Source organism: Lampetra fluviatilis, chromosome 2 (genome assembly GCF_964198595.1).
Source record: "Lampetra fluviatilis chromosome 2, kcLamFluv1.1, whole genome shotgun sequence".
NCBI lineage: Eukaryota > Metazoa > Chordata > Hyperoartia > Petromyzontiformes > Petromyzontidae > Lampetra > Lampetra fluviatilis.
Genome location: NC_136276.1, coordinates 8,656,636 through 8,676,783, shown reverse-complemented (window position 1 = coordinate 8,676,783; position 20,148 = coordinate 8,656,636). Strand labels below are relative to the sequence as shown.

Genomic DNA, 20,148 nt, shown 5'->3' with positions numbered 1-20,148 from the left:
GCAAAATACTCGAGGACATTACAGGTGAGAACGAAGACAAGACTAGAAACAACCATTGGAAGATAAAGCTGTTCAACAATCATGCCAAACGTGAGATCTAGGGACTTGTGTTTTACCAAGCGTCAATTATGTCAATGACACGTGACAATCTATCGACTTTCACTGCAGCTGTTGCCATCTGGTGGTGACCTTTTGAGGTTCGTTCGGCAACTTTCCTCGTGAAGCAGCTGGGAAAGCTTTCAAGTTCATTTATTAGGTGTAGCCCTGTGAGCCATTCGGCTCTTGAATCGGGTGCAACCGCAACAAACAAAAACATGAACAAGAAAACATCTTAAAGTGAATATGTGACTAAGTGCAAACAAAATCCAAGAAAAGACAGCACTGTGCAAAAATCCCAGTGGGATGCAAGTCAAACAACAACCACAAGACAACTTAGATTTAAGGCCATCAGTCTTACTCCGTACTACAACAAACAAACATGGCCAAACCAAAAAACTTTTCGAAATCACCGGGTGTGGACCAATAAATTTCAAGGACAGTGCATACATCATCAGAGTTATGTTTTTTGTTAGCATTCCGACTGCAGGTATTGTGGTCAATGCAAACATGACTCTTTGTAAAAAAAAGTGTCAGTTTTGTTGCCAAGATAAAAGGGTGAAAAAAACAATTATCATATTTTGCTACTGGCAAATGAGGTTCCAATGGAGTAGCAACATCATCAATACCAGCTAACATCACACGCCTCACCCAAAGAGAAGCAGTTCGAGCCATCACATTAGGGGCGAGTTAATGAAACGTTTGACCAAATATAACAACAGGCAAATTTTTAAGTTGATAATTTTGTATGGCCCGGGCATGATGTTATATAAATATCCAAATGGCCCTTGGCACAAAAAAAACCTTCCCCACCCCGTGGCGGCTTAGAAGACACTGGGCGGAGACGACACCCGTGGGCAGTCGCCAAGAGGCGGCGAGTGTTGATCACCAATCGTGGTGGACTTGAGCAAGAAGAGTGAGGAGGGGGTTGAGGAGGGGGGTGAGGAGGGAGGTGAGGAGGGGGGTGAGGAGGTGAGGGGGGAGAGGGGGAGGAGGAGGGGGGTGAGGAGGGGGGTGAGGAGGGGGGGGAGGAGGGGGGTGAGGGGGAGGAGGAGGGGGGTGAGGGGGGGGAAAGGTGTGGGTGAGGGGGGAAAGGAGGGGGTGGGTGGGGAAAGGAGGGGGTGGGTGGGGAGAGGGGGGGGTAGGAGGGGGGGGAGGCAACCAGGCAGCGACTCCGCCCCGTAGCCCAGGCAAGGGACCCAGGCAAGGGACCCTGTCGCTTACAGGGACAGCGGAGCACAGCAACCACGGCACCCCGAGACCACAGACACCGACATCCCTGGCCGCAGACCCCAGACGGGTCCCAACTCCGCTCTGAAGCCACGGACCTTGACATTGTCGGTCCACGTGGACCCCGTCGCCTGCTGACACCCGGGAGGGTTCAGCTCCTCCCCGTGCCCTCGTCTCTGTACGCAGCTCCTCGTGCCGGTGAACTCCGTCGCCTTGGGGGGGGGGTCCCCGACACACCGAGACCCCCTTAAGATCTACCCTCGGAGAGCCATGCCCGCGTCCCCACCGCTCGCCATGGTCGCCTGCACCAACTTCGTCTTCTTCCTCATCCTCATCTTCATCGCCCTGCACCCGTGCCTCGCCTCGCTCGGCGTGCTCAACATCGACGAGCTCAACGAGATGAAGTATGGCATCGAAATCCTGGCGGACCCTGTCGTCAAGGGGCAGGTGAGACGGTGGAGCGTCCCCCTCGGGCCTGCGAGGCCTTCACCGTGCTCGGATAGATGCGGCGGCCGGGTTGGGAGCGAGGGGAGGCGGCAAAGGGAGGCTGGGTGGTGGGGAGGGGGGGTGGCCGGGCTCACATCACGGAGAGCCTCGGGACGACGTTTAAATTGACTTAAGTTTGTGTATGTCAGGCGTGGCCGGTGTCGATTTGCGGGTGTGTTTGTGTTGATGTCGCGAATGTATTGTTGAGTTGAAGGGCGTTAAGGAGTTGGGGTTGTTGTTGTTGGCCGGTGAACATGTGCGGACGGCATTTGCGAGCATCTTTTCACAACAACACAGTGCTGTGGATTGCAAATGCTCGTTTTTGTTGGGCTGTTGTTGTTGTTGCTTTTTTAAAACCGTTGTATAATGTACACGCCGTGGTATGTAAAGTCTTACGCCTTTATGGTGCCATATGTTAACGTGTTACGATGCAGCGTACAGCAATACACGGCTGAACGAAGGTCCGCTTACAGGACAGTACTCTGATGAAAGTCATTGGGCGTGGAGCTACTTAAAGACCCTTTACAACGATACTCTACAAACTAAATTACTTAAATTTCCGTACTGTCACATTGGGCGTTTGGTTAAGAACATGACATTGATGAAGAATCCCAAGAATACCAAGCTAGACTCCAGTCGTGGATATCCAAATGCATTTCCCTCTTGTGGTTAGATAAAGAAGGACTGCTCTGGATAATGGATGTCACTTTAAAAAGATATTTGATATCCGTTCATCACATAAACTCATACCGTATCTACTTATTATTTAAACTGTTTACGCTGTGGGTAGCGTAAAGAGACTGCCATTCATATCGAAAACGTCACGTGAAACCACACCGTCTGTTATTTGTTTTTTATCTTGACGTGGCACAGTGTTATTGGACGTGTTGATGTAACAACCTTCACGATGAGCTACCGTGTGAGCCATTCCGCCTGTGCGTGTCTATTGATTACTCAGCTGTTCACACGTGCAGCTGCTTATTCGGGTATTGTGTTTTCAAACAGACAGGTAGGTGGAGGCTTTACTTCAACGTTTACACTTCCCCCATCCCTCCTCCGCCACATGTTAAATTACTGAATTTGGACAATGCCTCGTACAGTGGGTGAGTGGTTAGGGCGCTGTGATCATGAATCTGCCAACGCGAGTTTGGTTCCTGGCCAAGGCTAACATCAGTGGCAAGTGATATCAGAACCACCACTGCCTTCAACTTAACCAATCCCCGCACTGACCAGCATAGGTGAAGTATTTCTTTTTTTAACATCACAATTACCAGCATGGTGTAGGAGGCCTCAGTCATTTGTTGGATTGGGAATGACTGTAATGTATTACATCTAAAAATTGTATGGCGTATACTGCATAATGTTTGCCCCAAATGGTCAGTGGTGTACAAGTCTGCTTAATTGTTCACCAAGTCAACAGCGCTGTTGATATCCATGCGTTCTTGATGTTGCTGCCCCTACCTAATTTTACTGCAAGAATGTGGGTTGTATTTTGTAAGTTTAATCCTAACAATATATAGGGTAATTGCCAGAGGTGTGGACTCGAGTCATGTGACTTGGACTCGAGTCAGACTCGAGTCATGAATTTGATGACTTGCGACTCGACTTGGACTTGCATAACAATGACTTTGTCCCACCTATGAGATGTGGACTCGAGTCATGTGACTTGGACTCGAGTCAGACTCGAGTCATGAATTTGATGACTTGCGACTCGACTTGGACTTGCATAACAATGACTTTGTCCCACCTCTGGTAATTGCTTTTACAGCACGTCTCATTTCTTTTAAACACCAGATCTCAAACTGCACACTTTGTTTTCCCATAATCCGTTTTCATGCTTACCAGTATCCGCTTAAAAGTAATTAGGATAATTGTAAGCGCCACACATTTCGTGATTATTAATGCAGAGCAACGGATCTTGTTTGCTTTGCATTCTATTTGGGGTTATTACAGTTCTGAGAATAACAAAAAATAGTGGTTTGACTGCAGTGCCACTATCTCATACCAATGTTAATGGGAAAGTGCTCCCCCTTCTTTTATGTAAAGGCTAAAAATGCCACTTGAATAGTTTTTCTTGAAGAAGTCCTTTGGCAAATCTGTTCTGCAGATAATTTTCTGCAACATGGGAGTTCTACTCTGTAAGATCTCCAAATTTATGATTTGACCTATGACACGATGGCGATAGCACAATTGGAAAATAAACATTAAACAAATCGAATAATGTAATTTACTTTACATGTGTGCACATACTACCAACCACATGTGTCAAATAAAGAATCCTAGAAGCCGAGAAGCACAATGTCACTTTTTTATAGCACACAAGGCCACCATTAACTAGGGTACACTCCTCCTTTGCACTTCGATCTCTTGACGCTTAAAAGTTTTCTGTACTTACAGTCGAGGCCCGCGGAGACGCTGCTCGTCTCCTCCAAGTACGGACAGCAGTACGAGTGTCAGCTGCCGCCGCAGGCCGTATTCCGCTCCACCGGCGACAGCTCTGGTGGGGAGCATGGCTCGCTCTACCAGGGTCTCGCCATCCCCGAGCTGCTCAAGCCCATGGCCAACGTGCCGTGCCTCCTCAAGGTGCCATGCGTGTGCATGTGTGCATCCTTATACAATGTGTAGAGTGGGAGTACAAGTGGTGCACCTACCTCCGCACCTCCGATTAGCACGGTTAGCTACATATGGTGCGAAAGAAGTTCAACATACATACAGTCATTACGAGGAGTCTGTCCCATCACCTCCTGCCAGTTTGCCTTCTACAGTGCATGTGGCCTCAAAGTGCACCTAGCCTGGCATAAGTAATGTGACCGCCACTTTGTGGCAAATTGCATTTGGTGTTGTGTATAGCCGAGGGAGAAAAGAGTAGTGTGGGTGGTTAGCAAGCACACCGCACCGCAAACCTGCCGACCTCCGTTTTATTACCAGCTGTGGCTAATGTCAGTGATACCAGATCCAATCATGTTCCTCTGCTAAGCCAACTGTATCTGGCAAGGTTAATAAAAGACCAAGGTGGCTCTGTAAGGTGCTGGGCATACCACAACCATATATGCCGTGCAGATCTTAAGAGGTGCTCACTAACAGAACGGAAGTCATTTTTCTGTTATCTGAGGTGTTGGCTGTTGTTAGTGTCCAGAACTGTGTGCTTTGTGAGGAATATACTGGAGTGGTTTGTGTATTGTGATATATTTTGTTGCTGCCCGGATGCGATTCCTGACCACACACACAGTGCAAATTTAGCTTTCCTCTTGATTAAATTAACCTCAGAATATGAGTACTGTACATTGTACTCATTTTACTGTTGTCTAGTATTTGCTCAACATCAACACTGTGGAGACAGACACTCGGGCATAGTGATGGCACCATCATCTCCTTGTCTGTCATGCCTGTCCTAATAGGCATTCCATAGCAGTTTCCAGTTGTCATGGGAGTTGAGTGCTAAATAAGGGGATCTCTTTGTGTTTGCATATGGTGTGCAACTGTACATCTCATCACGTTGGTGTGAAACCTAACGTTTGTGTGTGTGTTTTCTCTTTATTTCCAACACTAGACGAGGGATTGGTGGACGTATGAATTTTGTTATGGGAAGGACATCAAACAGTACCACATGGAAGGTAGAATGCTTGTGCCATGAATGAGGATTATTAATATAACCAGCATCATCATTGTCAATCATTATTATCATTACAGTCACCGATATGGTATATGTGTTTTTACCTTCGAGTGCTCAATTTAAATACAATAATGAGATCTTGTTAAATGTGAATTATGCTTCCTGTTGTCGTAATTTGGTTTACAGTAAGGTTTTACCAACGATATTTGATACAACTATTTAAGAGGTGAAGTTTAATTTTGCGTCCCATTAAAGGTGTGTGTGTGCCCTTCTTCCTAGGGTCAGAGATAAAGGGTGACATTATGCACCTCGGCTTCTACGATTCGGAATTTGACTGGAGCAATGAGACTGCAAAGGTAAAGGTACCTTAACTCGCTTCACTTAACACATTCTTATGTACACACACAAAGACATATATGTCTATATTCTTTGGGTCTTTCGGTAAAGTCACGTAGATAGGTTCAAATTAATGAAAATAAAATAAACAAAACACTACGACGTTTCCTCCTGATGACGATCACTTGTGTTGTGATCGAAACGTCGTAGTTTGTTGTTTATTTCATTTTTATTCATTTGAACCTATCTGCGTGACTTTACCGAAAGACCCAAAGAATATGAATTCCTGCAGTCACGAAAGTCAAGATATTTTTGTTTAGTGCGTTTTACATATTAATAATTGTAGATGCCAGTGTTCTGTTATCCCCTGGTATGCGTGGATTTTCTCCGATTGACTAAACTAACTTTTTATTTTACCAGGTTAGGTCCACTGAGCTATGTAGCTCGCGACCTGGTCTCTAATAATAGCCCAATGAAGTGGCTTATCTTGTGGAAATGTATGGCAGCCAAATATTCTAAATGCAAATGAGTTCTCCGTCCCCTCCCACATACCACACACTGATTGATGGCGTTGCCAAACATCCCAATGGAGGACACTGCTGAACTAGTCTTCTTACTCACCGAGGCGTTCCATGGTTAAATGATTGGCATTGTTAAATAATTGACAATATCATTACATTTAATGCAAGAGGATATACATCTGTGTAAAGTAAACAAATAATTACACGGTTTAACAGTAAGCTGTCACACCTATAAAAATTATAAAATGAGATTTAAAATGTACTTAATAAAGTACTTTAGGTGACAATATATAAATGTATTTAAAACGTAGGCTTCTTAGTTTATTACTGTTTGTTACCATCTCTTGTTGTATGCTGCGTGTGTGCGCCGTGTGTGTCGTGTGCGCCGTGTGCGTCGTGTGCGTCGTGTGCGTCGTGTGCGTCGTGTGCGTCGTGTGCGTCGTGTGCCGTGTGCGTCGTGTGCGTCGTGTGCGTCGTGCGATGTCGTGTGCGTCGTGTGCGTCGTGTGCGTCGTGTGCGTCGTGTGCGGCGTGTGCGTCGTGTGCGTCGTGTGTGTCATGTGTGCTTGTGGGCATGCAGGCTGGCAAGCGACACCGCCTCAAGCGCTATCACAGCCAGCTGTACCGTAACGGCACGCAGTGTGACCTCAACGGCCGCCACCGTGAGGCTGAAGTCCGGGTAAGGGGATCCACAACCCCCTCCTATGTTACCGACTTCTCCAATTATCTATCTGTGTTCACTGTTAGATTAACAATAGGCATGTGACGATTCATTCCCCCCCCCCCCGCCCTGTAATTTGTATGCATTGCTGTGATTTGGTGTCACAATTCAGGACGAGAGAATATATTTATTTTACTAATTTGTACAAAGGTACCGCACTTCTGGGAGGCTCAACCAGGAGATGTGGTTAGTTCATCGGCCCAGCCTACTTTTTATTTGCCACGTCCACTCAAGAGCTAGCCCTGCCCACACTTCTGTTCTCAACCAATTTAATCGCACATAGCTGAAACCCAGATTCGTATCCAGATTTTCAGTCGTGTCGGCCGAGTCCTCTGAATGCTGTGACACCCGGTCACCTCTCCCCGGCTTCGCTTATATAAATGTTGCTCTCCCGCCGACCCCTCCGCCGTCAGTTTGTGTGCGAGGAGGGCGGCTCGGGCGACTACCTGTTGCGGGTGGACGAGCCGCAGTCGTGCATGTACGTGCTGACGGTGCACACAGTACGGCTGTGTGCCCACCCGGACATGCGCATCCCCACGAGAACCAACCCCCAGCTCATCCGCTGCCAGCCCAGCCTCACCCCCAAGGAGTATGAAGAATATTTTCGCACGCGCGTCTGTGAGTTTCCGTGCTCACTTAATCACTCGCTCGCTTATTAACTCAGTCACTGATTTGCTCACTCACTTGCTCGCAACACTCGCACGATCGCTTACTCCATCACTCACAAGATCACTCACCTTTTCATTCACTCACATATTGTCGTGAGCACGTGGTGATAATTTAACTTAAGAAAAAGTGTAAACTATTTGAGAAAATGAGTAGGAAGTATAACGTTAAAAAGTGTTATTTTAGTCTCAGCACCAGGAGCAGGAAAACAGGAGGTATCGTAGTCTGCATGGTATTATGTACAGTTATCACATATGTAGGTGATTTGTCCTCATATTAAGCTTAGCCCAGCAGTGGCAATTACACTTGAAATTAACCGCGTACAAACAGCAATGCCACTTCACCGTTAAAAATCTATATTTGTAACTTTGAGCGATTGAGCCGTAAACCTCTGCGTTACGAAATATGCAGTAATTCTGGGAATCGCCTATGTTGTTTCCAACTGAGTTTGAGCTCATTTTGCATTATATTGTGTGCGTCTTCTCTTGCATTTGCGTTCTGGCCGGTGCCTTGGTGAACAGCGGCCACACAGAAGAAAGTGGACCGCATGGCGCAAGAGCTTCGCTCGCTTGACCACTTGTTGGGGCAGGAAGAGGAAAATGCCCACGAGGAGGAGAAGGATGCCTCTACTTTCTCCGACTCCAGGGGGAGCCCCCAGCAGGAGGTGGAGGAGGGGGCGGCGGTACCTGGTGGAGAGGCAGATGCCGGAGGAGCAGGTGAGACACCCCATCCCTTTCCCATTGGTGTCTTTCTTGTGCCTTCACTGTGTAATTTACACACAGACTTTATATAATCAGGGCCTATGGCCAAATCTGGAATTTGCGCGATCTCGTCAGCTCTTGGAAGTTTGATAGAATTGAGCCTGGATAGTTCTTCGATGGTCAACCACCATGTTATGATGGGTATATGTTGTGGGCAGCAGAGGGCTGCCCACCACTGTGTTTCTATGCTCCCACATCTGTGATATCATTTTCCATGAACCCACACTGATTCGTGTGGAGTTACGTGGTTAAATAACCCCCACAACACGCATGGCATTGGAAGGCTATCATCCAAAAGTGAATTTACGATATGCCTTGAGATGTACATGATATTTCCAGGAGAAATCCACTGTGAATCAGACTCGTGGCAAAGTAAAAAGCATTTACAGCATTCACGAAATTTTGAGCTGATATTTTCCTGAATACTTACCAGGGTGGATGCTTCTGTCACTTTTGTAAAATAGGTTCCTGGGAAATAATCATAAGAATTAATGCAACTAATTTGACCAAACGTTCATGTAAAACTAGGTTAAAATTACAAAATTTGCTAAATATTGCCAAGTTATAACCCATGTTAATTTGGTTTAGTAGTTGTATTTTATAATGTAAAACTTACATTATCTCGTGTAAAAAGGACTTCTTATTTAAGACTGGTGGTTTAAACTTTTATGAATGAGGTATTCCAAGTACAGACTCGCACTGCTTGCATTTTTCCTGCAGTAAGCATTATTAAAGCTGCATTTGTTAAATATTACACGATAAGTACACAAAGCCGAGGTTAAAAAAACAAAACAAAATCAACAGTGTTCAAGTCATCGTGACCTTTTACCAACACTGTCCTCGAATGTTTAGTTTGTTTTGCCTCCTTGGTGCATTGTAAGCGTAGCACAGCGATGATCATGAAAGTTGATATTTCATACCGATACGTATCTTTGTGTCGTATAGCTCTCTGATGAGATTACAAATTATAGACCGTGTTATTTCATGTTATGTCCAGCGCGATGCTGTACATACTGGGTGCTTCTTTATGCAATGGAGTGAAATGTCAGACAGCATGCAGACCAATACGCGGTACAACGAGAAAACACATCGGAAAGCTATAGCACATAGAAAGAGAGTGCCTATGTGTTGCTCTCTCTCTATGTATCTTGGTGATATCTGTCTGCTTATATGTCTGTCTATAGTTTTCTGGTTAGATTTTTGTTGCTATTTCATTTATACCTGATGATGATTGCTTGTGTTGCAATCGAAACGTCGTAGTATGCTATTATTTAATTTATTATTTTCTCTTTATACGTGACTTTACCGAAAGAACCAAAGAGTAATTCCTGCAGTCACGAAAGCTCCAAAATTAAGATTTTTCGTTTTACGTTTGAGCATGCCATTGGTGCCACGATGATGTGTGATATTACTCCTCTTCGCTGTTGCCTCCTACAGACGGGGACCAACATGATGCCGTAGAAGAAGAGCAGACGAAGGGAGAGACCAATGCCCTCAAGGATGGATCTTCTCCGCATCAGGAGGTGGATTGTGGCATCAGCTTTTGGAAGCTTATACTAATAACACGTTTTAACATTTGTCAATTCACTGCTGGATGAGGGCCTCCCCACGCTGCGTTAGTCATGGCGGTTGTTTAACCGTACTTCACCCGACTGGTCGGTACGGTTTCGTGAAGGGGAGACGTCTAGGACCAGTTCGGATATCACTTGCCACTGATGTTGGACGTGGCTTGGAATTGAACTCTGTTTATAATGCAGTGCACTAACCACCGCACCACTACTCCCCCTGTGTATGAGTCTCTTCAAGGGTTTATTCTGTCCCATAATGCAGGGATGTTTTGTTCCATGTACGTGTTTACAAGATGTGGCTCAGAAACTGCTGAGGCAGTAGATTCAACTATCTTTAAAAAGTGTAAATATCTACTTTCATCATCAACTCCATGCCAATATCGCCCTAAATAAAGTCGGCATCAGTGCACATTACAACAGAATGGGAATGGTACGGGGGACATGGAGCAACAGGAATTAAAAAAAGAAACCCGTCACGACCTCAGCGGCCAACACAGACTGAGCATAGTAAATTGCAGTCAGGTGTGCTAACATTTCACGTGTGGATGTTAACGACCACCTCCCGTAGTGAAGTACTTTGTTGAATCCTTGACTAATGCTCAGGGTTACGGCACGGCCTGCCCACGTAACACAGTGCTACCTGACTCTCCGTCCCCTTTCTATGTTTCTCCATATTCTCACTGTTCCCCTGTCTCATTGTGCTCCTGGCTTTGCTTCTCCATTTGCCCCCCACTCACCAGGTGGAGATAGTGACCCTGCGGTCTGTGCAGGATGCCCTCAAGAGGACGTTTGGAGAAGATGTCCTGGAACAGCCAGGTGTGGTAACGGGAGGATGGGCTCACAGGAGACATAACCAAAACAGCCAGACATCTCGTGTAGCTGCACACCTAGGCTTTGCCTCCCTTTAAAGTATTCTTTTCATTAATAAAGCTTAACAAATGTCGGAACAGCTCAGACACAGCCGGCATACATATCTGCGAAATAACAAGCTACTTGCATTTTTGGCTTTTATCTTTAAATCGACCGCTTGCAAAATTATCGAACAGATACAATGGTGAAAGTTGAACATTGGAGTGGCATGAGAAGGGTCGTGGCACGGGATTCAGGTCGTGGTTAACGGCTGAGTCCGTGCAGCAATAGTAACAGGGGTGGGTGGTGTAGAGGCTGGAGATGCGTGGTTTAAACACCCGTTTTGTCTTGCGCGAGCACGCGCACGCACACGCACGCCGGGAGAGGGAGACAGACTCCCAAAACAGTAGTAGCTGTTCAACATCCTACTCCCTCTCTTATTAGACGCTTCCTACATATAATGTTATCACATCCCAGCGAAGAGAAAGACAGCAGATCCTGAGCACACGCACACGCCGTGCGACATTGTCATGCGATGTCATCGCCTATTACCGAGTGTGTGGTTTGTTTTAAAGTAGTTGATGACGGAATGGACTTGGTGTTGTCTTGGTTTTTGATCGCTTATATTTGCACGACGTTTTCTTCCCGACAGGCGATGCTGACCAACAAATGCAGTTTAAAATCATCAGGAATCAAGGGGATCTGATGAAGTTCTTGGAGGAAATGCAAGAGAAGAAAAAGAAGGTTGTTTACGCTGTCAGTCGGATTGTCATTCTCACTGATTTGTCGTTTTTTAAGTCTAGATATCATGGCTGGAATGTTCCCGTGATGATTAAAAAAACATTTTGCCAAAGCTTGAAATCCAAACCATGGCCCTGACATTTTGTACAGTTGAGTAATTGTCTTGTATAATTGTTGCATTTAGCAATTTTTATTTTTCTGCCACATGTTTAGAAAGCAGCAAAAGGAGACCGAGAGAGCAAACCCGCTGCCCCCAGCAGCAGCAGCAGCGACGACAAGATGGATGTTAGCAGAGAAGGATTTACAGAAAACTCTGCCCGTGACACAGGCAGTGACAATGTGGCTGAGAACGACATTCCAAGCACACCGAGCCGAGACGGCAAGATGGAGGCCAAGGGCTCGGAGGAGGAGAGAGGCGAGGAGGAGGAGGAGGAGGTGGAGGAAGAAGAGGAGGATGACGATGACGTTGAGGTGCTACGGGAGTTTGTGCAGGAGCTGCGGGGCATGAACCTTCACTCCTCTGATATCCAGAATGTCAAGCAGCAACTGCAGCAGAACATAGAGGGGGAGTTTGACTCCATCTTGGAGGAGGTGAAGATGCATGATAGAGCTTATTTATTCCTCACTGTGTGAGCTACGACATGACATTTAGTTTGTGCTTTTCATATGTGTAACTCGGAGTTTTTGTGCGTGTGCTGTGGTTAACGCGCTGCTCTACGAACCCGGAAACCCGAGTTCAATTCCCGCTCACGGCTAACACTAGTGACGAATATCTGAAATGGTCCTGGGCCTCCCCTTGGTCCACTCAGCCTCAAATGAGTACCTTGTGTAGTGTGTAAGCATCGCCACTGGGGAGACAAAGGTGGTCGGGCATGGTGCAGGCCACACACCCCCTTGTGAACTGTACCGTCTTCATTGGTGCTTGCTAACAGCACTTGCCCCAACAGTCTGTTTAGGCTACACAGGGAATGTTTGTCTTCATCTTGTCGCTCAATGTGTGTGTTTCATGGGTTGTCATGACATGTTTACGTCATATACCTCTACCATGTGTGCACGTGTGTTTTGTTAATGGATGTTGAACTTCTTTCGCACCGTGCGTAGCAAACCATGCTAATCCGAGGTGCTTTTAATTTTTAGAATACCCTTACTCATTTTATATGTCTTATCATTTCAAGAACATCACGTGATTAATCCGGACGTATTGATTGGTTAACAAAAATCCTCATCTGCATGACCTTATTGTTTAGCGGCACGTGACCCCATGCAATGGCACAGCGTTCGCACGCCAGCAGAGATGGCATCCACCCAAGAGAGGTCGCGCCCACCTGGTGTGACCTCCATATAATAATAATAATAATGAAGCAATATTCTGATTGTGGGATGCAATTTCTACATGGGCAAAATAATATCTCTTACACTTTTTTTTGATTTAAAGCTTTCGTAACTGCAGGGATTCATCTTCTTGGTTCTTTCGGTAAAGTCACGTAGAATGGAAATAATAAAATAATACAAATGAAACATAATAAAATAATTCTCACGACGTTTCGGCCACAACGCAAGCAGTCGTCTTCAGGTGGAGAACAGGTCTGTCGAGGAGACAGAGTCTGAAATTCAGACTCTGTCTCCTCGACAGACCCGTTGTGGCCGAAACGTCGTGAGAATGATTTTATTGGTTTATTTTTATTATTTTATTATTTCCATTCTACGTGACTTTACCGAAAGAACCAAGCAGATGAATCTCTTACACTTTCTGCACCTGATTAGCACGATTGGCTACGTATGGTGTGAAAGAAGTGCAATATACATGTACATACATCATCTGTTGATTCTGCCTACCGGCAGGCGGAAGCAGAGCTCGAGGCGGAGGGCCTGAAGGGTGAGTTTGACAAGGAGGAAGCCACCAAGAGTTTGGCGGGCACGCTTAACCGACTAATGGAGAAGTTGGACGGCACAGGGGACTCCGGGCCCGGCCAGGACGGCGCACGGGAAAGGCGGCATTCCGGCGGGACGCAGCACGTGGGCGCCGCTGCCGACACCGTGTCGGTCACCCCCGCCAGCACCGCCGCTAATCCGGCAAAGAAGGACGGTGGTGAGCGGGCCGAGCTCTTTACCGCCGTCTTCGGCTCTGGCGCCAACAGTCGCGACTGCTAGGCGCATAACGGTCCGTTGATTAAAATGGGTTCTTTAAAGCGCGCGATGCGTGCGTGCGTGCATCGGTTGTATGTGTAAGAGTTGTTTTTACGTAAATACTTGAGGCAAGTGTTTCCTTGAGCTTGATGGTAGCGAACGAGGCGGCAACGACGAACACATGGAACTCTGCGTGTCCCGCGTTGTGCTGCGCGTCTAGACGAGGAGCTGATGGACGTGGGCCGCGTGCGTGTGCGCGTGCGCCGGCTGAGATCTGCGGGCTCGGCCCAAGGCGGGGAGTCGGCCACCAGAGCGGGCGGCCACTCGGGGGACCAGGTCCGCAAGATCGAGAACGTCGTCAAGGAGCAGCTGGAGAAGGCCGGGATGCGTGCTGAGGGTGGGGCATTTTTAAGCTACACTTGACTCTTTTATTTTACCCCGGGTAAGGCTTTTCTGAGTTATATAGCTCTTTTTCAGAAGTAACCTGGCCACAAATGATAGTCCAACGAAGTGGCTTATCGTGTGCAAATGTATAGCAGCCAAATACTCTTTAAGCGTATATGTTTTCTAAATGTGGAGGGAAAAACCGGAGGACCCGGAGAAAAATCCACACGATCACGGGGAGAGAGACACGCGAACTCCAAATATACAGACGTCAGGGTTGGGATCGAACCCACGATTTCCTGTATACCAGGCGAGGCAGTTGACATTTCACCACAAGGAGACACGGGGGCATTGAGGGTGGGAATACAGCGATCGCGATACGGTGACACAGGGCCATGTGGGGCATGCTCATACAGAGACATGGGGCCACATCAGCAAGGGGCCTCTGGGGACATGGGGGAGTGGGAATGCAGGGACGTGGAGATATAGGAACACAAGGCCATCAGGAATGGTTATACGTGGATATGAATACGCAGGGCATATTGGGATGTGATATGGGCATATTCAAAATTGACAGCTCAGAGGTTTATTGGCACATTTATAAATAACGCGATCTAACCCAAAAAGGTATATTATGAATAATATTGGTCACGAAAGCCTACGTGTTAAACCAACTTGACATTATTTGGATTTACACCAATTGCTGTGCCAGAAGAGCTGTGTCAGAGAAAAATGTCATCTTGCATTGCGTGACGAGTCAAGTTGTGAAGGTGGTAATCGTTACATTAATCCCTGCCAGCTTGTCTGGTTGTACAGCACATTGATGTGCGTGCTCATCTCGAAGAACGTGCAGTACAACCCAAAAAGACATCGGAGGCACTTTTAAATCTAGATTGAAAACTAATTTATTTTATATAGATATTATAGATCTGTGTTTCATTTGTTCCGTCCCCACACCTCCGATGAGCACTGTTGGCTACGTACGGTGCGAAAGAAGTTCAACATACATACGAGGCCTATTGAGCACCACTGCAAAACCATCCGACAGAAGAATCGTTACGTCGTATACTTGGCAAGTGATGGCCGTTGATTTGTCCTGGGGTGTTGTGCTACAGGACAGCGGTAGTGTCACTGTACGCTCAGTGCACTACGAACCTGGCGACCCGATTTCGCTTTCCACTCGTGGCCAACACCAGTGATGATTATCTAAGCTGTTCCTGAGCCTAGCCTAGATTGACTCGGCCTCAAATGAATACCTGGTGCAGTGTGTAAATATTGCCACTAGCACGACGAGGGTGGCCAGGCACAATGCTGGTCACCTACCTCCTCTTGTGTCATGCCGACCTTAATAGGTGCTCGCTAACAGCACTTGCCCCAACAGTCTATTGAGGCTACACGGGGAAATCTTCGTCTTTGTGTTCTGCAGGGAAGATCGACGTGAAGGTGGTGTCTTCGGGAGCGCTGGGCGGGGATGACGATGACGATGGCGCGTGGCTGTCTGACGAGGACACGCGCTCTTTCAGAGACATGCTGCTCGGATTCCTGGTCAGAGCTCAACCCTCCAAACCCCTTCCTCGTCTGTCCCCCCCGACTGCTGTGTTACGTTTCATGAGGAATACATGAGTAGGTCTTCAAGATTGGTTCTACTGAATTGTTTCAAAGCATTTGATTTAAAATTCAAGGTGAGTACAAAAATTACTGTCTCATGGTGGACATGACTGTCACTCAGATTTTTTAAAAGAGATTTTCTATTGGTGGAGGGTGGGAGCAGTCACACACTGGTTCACGCACTGCACTTCGAAGCCGGCCACCTGAGCTTGATTCTCTGCCATGGTTAACATCAGTGGTATCTGTACCAGTCCTGAATATCCGTTTTCCTGTTTCGACATCAGCACTGGGGAGACGAAGGCAACTGGTTGTGGGGCTGGCCACACCACTCTTCCGCGCACCAAAATGGCCTTGCCATTCGCCAACAGCACTTTTCCCAACAGTCTGTGATGACTACACAGGGGATTTATTAGTTGAGTACTCGTGTGCATACACGTGCCCACGTTTGCATGTGTAACGTGTGCGCATGTGTGCGCGCATCCATATATTCTTGCGTGCAATGATGATGATGACGTGTGTGTGTGTCCCGGCGCGTGTGTGCGCGTCAGACGGGCGACAGCGATGAGATGTACCGAGAGCAGCAACGGCAGCAGCAGCTAGAAGACAACTACCGCTTCGTGCTGGGGGGCGACAGCGCGTCCGGAGAGGACGGCGGCACACAGGGGCAGCCCGTGCTGGCAGACGGAGACGACGCGTAGCCGGTGCCACAGGCGGCACGCGCCACCCGTGGGAGTCGACCGTCCATTTGTCTGTTAGTCCGCCAGCCTGGCAGCCTTCCTGCCCGCTTGCCACCCCAGGCCCACCAGCCTCCTGCAAACCCCCCAACCTTGCCACCAACCCTGAACTGTGAAGGACGAGATGCAGCGAATCCGTGATTTTCTTTTTTCGCCGACGCTTCTCGGTGGAGCAAAATGTGAAGTTGGGGGGGTGGTGGCTGGGTTAGTTGATGGAACACGTTTGTGTGTGCGTGTCCAGGAAACATGTCTAATTGGGGCACACAGTGGTTGGGGTTACTATGTTTTTGAGCTGTGATGAATCACTCAGGATTTGTAGAAGTGGCTGGCAGGGTTTCTTCATCACTGGGAGGAGCAGAGCAATTACTGTGGACTTTGAGAGCCAACTTTTATTTAAAACGATCGAGTTACGCGTCAAAGAAATGTTAACTCAGAAGATCAACCTGGACTGAGTTTTTTCCCGAGAGAGCTACGGCAAAAACGAAGCCCAAATCTTCATCCCCTTCACCCGCGCACGGCCCCCCCTCGAAGCACTTCCGCCGGAGACGACAAGAAAGTTGGCGCATTTCGACGACACAAGCTGCAATGCAGCGCTGCCTAACGCCCATCGATAACCATCAAAAGTTCTTCATGAGAAATTAGCTGCAACGGTGACAAAGGCTACGATAAATGTAAATACGAGACTCACTCATTGCTTCCAGTGTCTTGACATTGGGGTGGCCACCGACAGAGCAGGCACTGGGGATGGAAGAGCAGCGTTTCCCATTCTGCACCTTCAAGTTGGCCGAAGTGCCCACCACCATTCACAGTGACGGACGCAAGCACCCCCCACCCTCTCTCACACCCCCCCCCCCCCCCCCCCGAGAGTGACTTTTTATAAATCTGTGCACGTCGCCGTTGGGCAGAGCGTGCTTCGGTTGTGTGCGCACATTTTTTTTTTGGCGGGGGGGGGGGGGCGCTGGGAGGATGTGGGAATTGGGCGGATGCTGTTGGTAAGTTGTCCTCTCTGATTGATCCGAGAGAGATGTTCAACCAGTCACTGGCACGACGTATTCGCCTCACCGTTTGCACTTCAGCCATGGCCAATTGTGTGTCCCGTTTGCAAAGTAATATTTATTTTAGCCCATACCGCTGTTCTCAAATAAATGTTCACTTTACAAGGTTTTCCTAGCGGTCATTAAAGTGGTTTTTATTTTATTTCTCAAGCCAAGTAAAAGTGTCTTCCCATTCAATCCGTCATTGAGGTGTGCTCTTTGGGCAGCTTTGACAAGTGGTGGAAATTGCACATTTCCATGGCTCCATAAAACAACCACTGTTGACTTCTCACAGAGCTGTACTTATTTTGAGGACTCCAGAAGAGGATGATCTACCGAGCTGGCCCTCGATCGAGATTTTAATCTCGCTCCCTTACAATTGAGAGGTCGTGTTTTCACCACAGTACCAATCCTGCCGGATAAAGGATTTTGCCGTGCATAAATTTACATCCAGTAATCGCACATCAACGTAATTGATAATACAGTTACCCAGGAAAGCCTCACAAGAGTCCACATTGGGATGTTTGGTAAATTCCAAAAATTCTCGTTTGGCTTAAAATGAGAGGAAACCAGAGAATGCGAAGGAAAACCACGCATACAATGTGGTGACGCTAAAAGCTCAAGTTTCCATCTGCCAGTGTACCTCTGGTTACTTCGCAGCCCAAGTCTACAACGTCTGGAGACCTAAAGTCCGAACCAGGCTCAATTCAGCGAAGCTTTTGGGACGTGACTAAGATTTGACGCATTCAGATCGATTTGGTCGAAGGCAATGAAAGTGATGAAGACTGCTTTTAAGTTGAGGATATTTTAAGGACACGTTTCAAACTTAATTGTGGCGATGTGGTCACTCGTGACGTTCCCACTATGATGGGCACATGCGCAAGATACCTCGTTTGTCAGGTCTACGGTTCCCATTCAAGTTGGCGCTATACGGAAGCCTGACACTGCACCTACCCTTTGCATCATTTCTGCATTTAGCGATGATACTCGGAGGATAGCCTGCAGCGTCGCCATTTTTACATTTACCCACTCGGCATCGGTTTCCGATAGGTTCGGATTATGTCCCAGAATATGTATCTAGAAATATGTTGGTGAGCGTGGCTTTTAGCTGTGTTTAAATGTTCTTAAATGTGTGTGGGTGTTAGTGGTAATGTAGCGGTTAGCGCGCTGCGCTACGAACCCGGCGACCCGAGTTCGATTCCCACTCACGGCCAACACCAGTGACAATTATCTGAATCGGTCCCGGGCCTCCCCTAGGTCGACTCAGCCTCAAATGAGTACCTGGTGCGCTGTGTAAACAACGCCACTGGGGAGACAAAGGCGGCCGGGTGTGGTGTTGGCCACCCACTCCATCGTGTGCCGTACCGGCCTTCTAAGGTGCTCGCTTACAGCACTTGCCCCAAAAGTGTGTTAAGTCTATACGGAGGATCTTTGTGTGTGAGTGTGTGTGAATGGGTCATCTGCAGAGTAGGGTGTGAGAGTGAGTGCACATGCTCATGAGTGAATGTGAGTGATTCCATACGTGATTGTGTTTGGGTGCGAGGGTGAGTGCTTGGGTGGATGTGAGTGCTTGGGTCTGTCAAATAGTTGGGTGTGTGCGTGGTTTTGGTTTCTTAGTGAATGGGGTTGTCATTGAGTGAGCAAGCGGTTTCGTGTGTGAGTGGTTGGATGCGTGAGTGAGTGGTGGGGTGTGTGAGTGAGTGGTGGGGTGTGTGAGTGAGTGGTGGAGTGTGGGCGAGTGGTGGAGTGTGGGCGAGTGGTGGAGTATGGGCGAGTGGTTGGATGCGTGAGTGAGTGCGTGGTGGAGTGTGAGTGAGTGGTGGAGTGTGTGTGAGTGGTTGGATGCGTGAGTGAGTGGTGGAGGGTGGGCGAATGGTTGGATGCGTGAGTGAGTAGTGTGAGTGGTTGGATGCGTGAGTGAGTGGTGGAGGGTGGGCGAATGGTTGGATGCGTGAGTGAGTAGTGTGAGTGGTTGGAAGCGTGAGTGAGTGGTGGAGTGTGGGCGAGTGGTTGGATGCGTGAGTGAGTAGTGTGAGTGTGTGAGTGGTTGAATGCGTGAGTGAGTAGTGTGAGTGGTTGGAAGCGTGAGTGAGTGGTGGAGTGTGGGCGAGTGGTTGGATGCGTGAGTGAGTAGTGTGAGTGTGTGAGTGGTTGGATGCGTGAGTGAGTAGTGTGAGTGTGTGAGTGGTTAGATGCGTGAGTGAGTGAGTGAGTGCGTGAGTGAGTGAGTGAGTGATGGAGTGTGTGAGTGAGTGGTGGAGTGCGTGAGTGAGTGGTGGAGTGCGTGAGTGAGTGGTGGAGTGCGTGAGTGAGTGGTGGAGTGTGTGAGTGAGTGGTGGAGTGTGTGAGTGAGTGGTGGAGTGTGTGAGTGGTTGGATGCGTGAGTGAGTGAGTGGTGGAGTGTGTGAGTGAGTGGTGGAGTGTGTGAGTGAGTGGTGGAGTGTGTGAGTGAGTGGTGGAGTGTGTGAGTGGTTGGATGCGTGAGTGAGTGAGTGAGTGGTGGAGTGTGTGAGTGAGTGGTGGAGTGTGTGAGTGAGTGTGTGAGTGAGTGTGTGAGTGGTGGAGTGTGTGAGTGAGTGGTGGAGTGTGTGAGTGAGTGGTGGAGTGTGTGAGTGAGTGGTGGAGTGTGTGAGTGAGTGGTGGAGTGCGTGAGTGAGTGGTGGAGTGCGTGAGT

At 47.9% G+C, this 20,148-nt stretch overlaps 1 protein-coding gene across 2 annotated transcripts; it reads left to right on the top strand.

Annotated features, from left to right (window-relative positions):
* The first annotated feature begins 1,254 nt into the window (after positions 1–1,254).
* Positions 1,255–17,681, top strand: OS9 (OS9 endoplasmic reticulum lectin). 2 transcript variants are annotated; one of them, XM_078867919.1, is made up of 15 exons: positions 1,255–1,773; positions 4,210–4,395; positions 5,363–5,426; positions 5,705–5,781; positions 6,862–6,960; positions 7,416–7,620; positions 8,190–8,384; positions 9,867–9,952; positions 10,738–10,813; positions 11,499–11,590; positions 11,801–12,058; positions 13,430–13,676; positions 13,935–14,111; positions 15,525–15,643; positions 16,255–17,681. In XM_078867919.1, the coding sequence occupies exons 1-15, from the start codon at positions 1,597–1,599 to the stop codon at positions 16,402–16,404; spliced, it is 2,208 nt and encodes a 735-aa protein (XP_078724045.1). In that variant the 5' UTR covers positions 1,255–1,596; the 3' UTR covers positions 16,405–17,681. The 2 variants fall into 2 exon arrangements, with proteins under 2 accessions (XP_078724045.1, XP_078724044.1); XM_078867918.1 differs by having other exon boundaries at positions 11,801–12,178; positions 16,255–17,680.
* Positions 17,682–20,148: the final 2,467 nt, after the last annotated feature.

What these genes read in the sequence shown, in the direction of transcription:
- OS9 (XM_078867918.1), top strand. Translation starts at nt 1,597, where the DNA reads ATGCCCGCGTCCCCACCGCTCGCCATGGTCGCCTGCACCAACTTCGTC. An exon ending in ACCCTGTCGTCAAGGGGCAG is followed by an intron (nt 1,774 to 4,209) that starts GTGAGACGGTGG and finishes CTGTACTTACAG; the next exon opens with TCGAGGCCCGCGGAGACGCT. An exon ending in GGCCGGGATGCGTGCTGAGG is followed by an intron (nt 14,112 to 15,524) that starts GTGGGGCATTTT and finishes TGTGTTCTGCAG; the next exon opens with GGAAGATCGACGTGAAGGTG.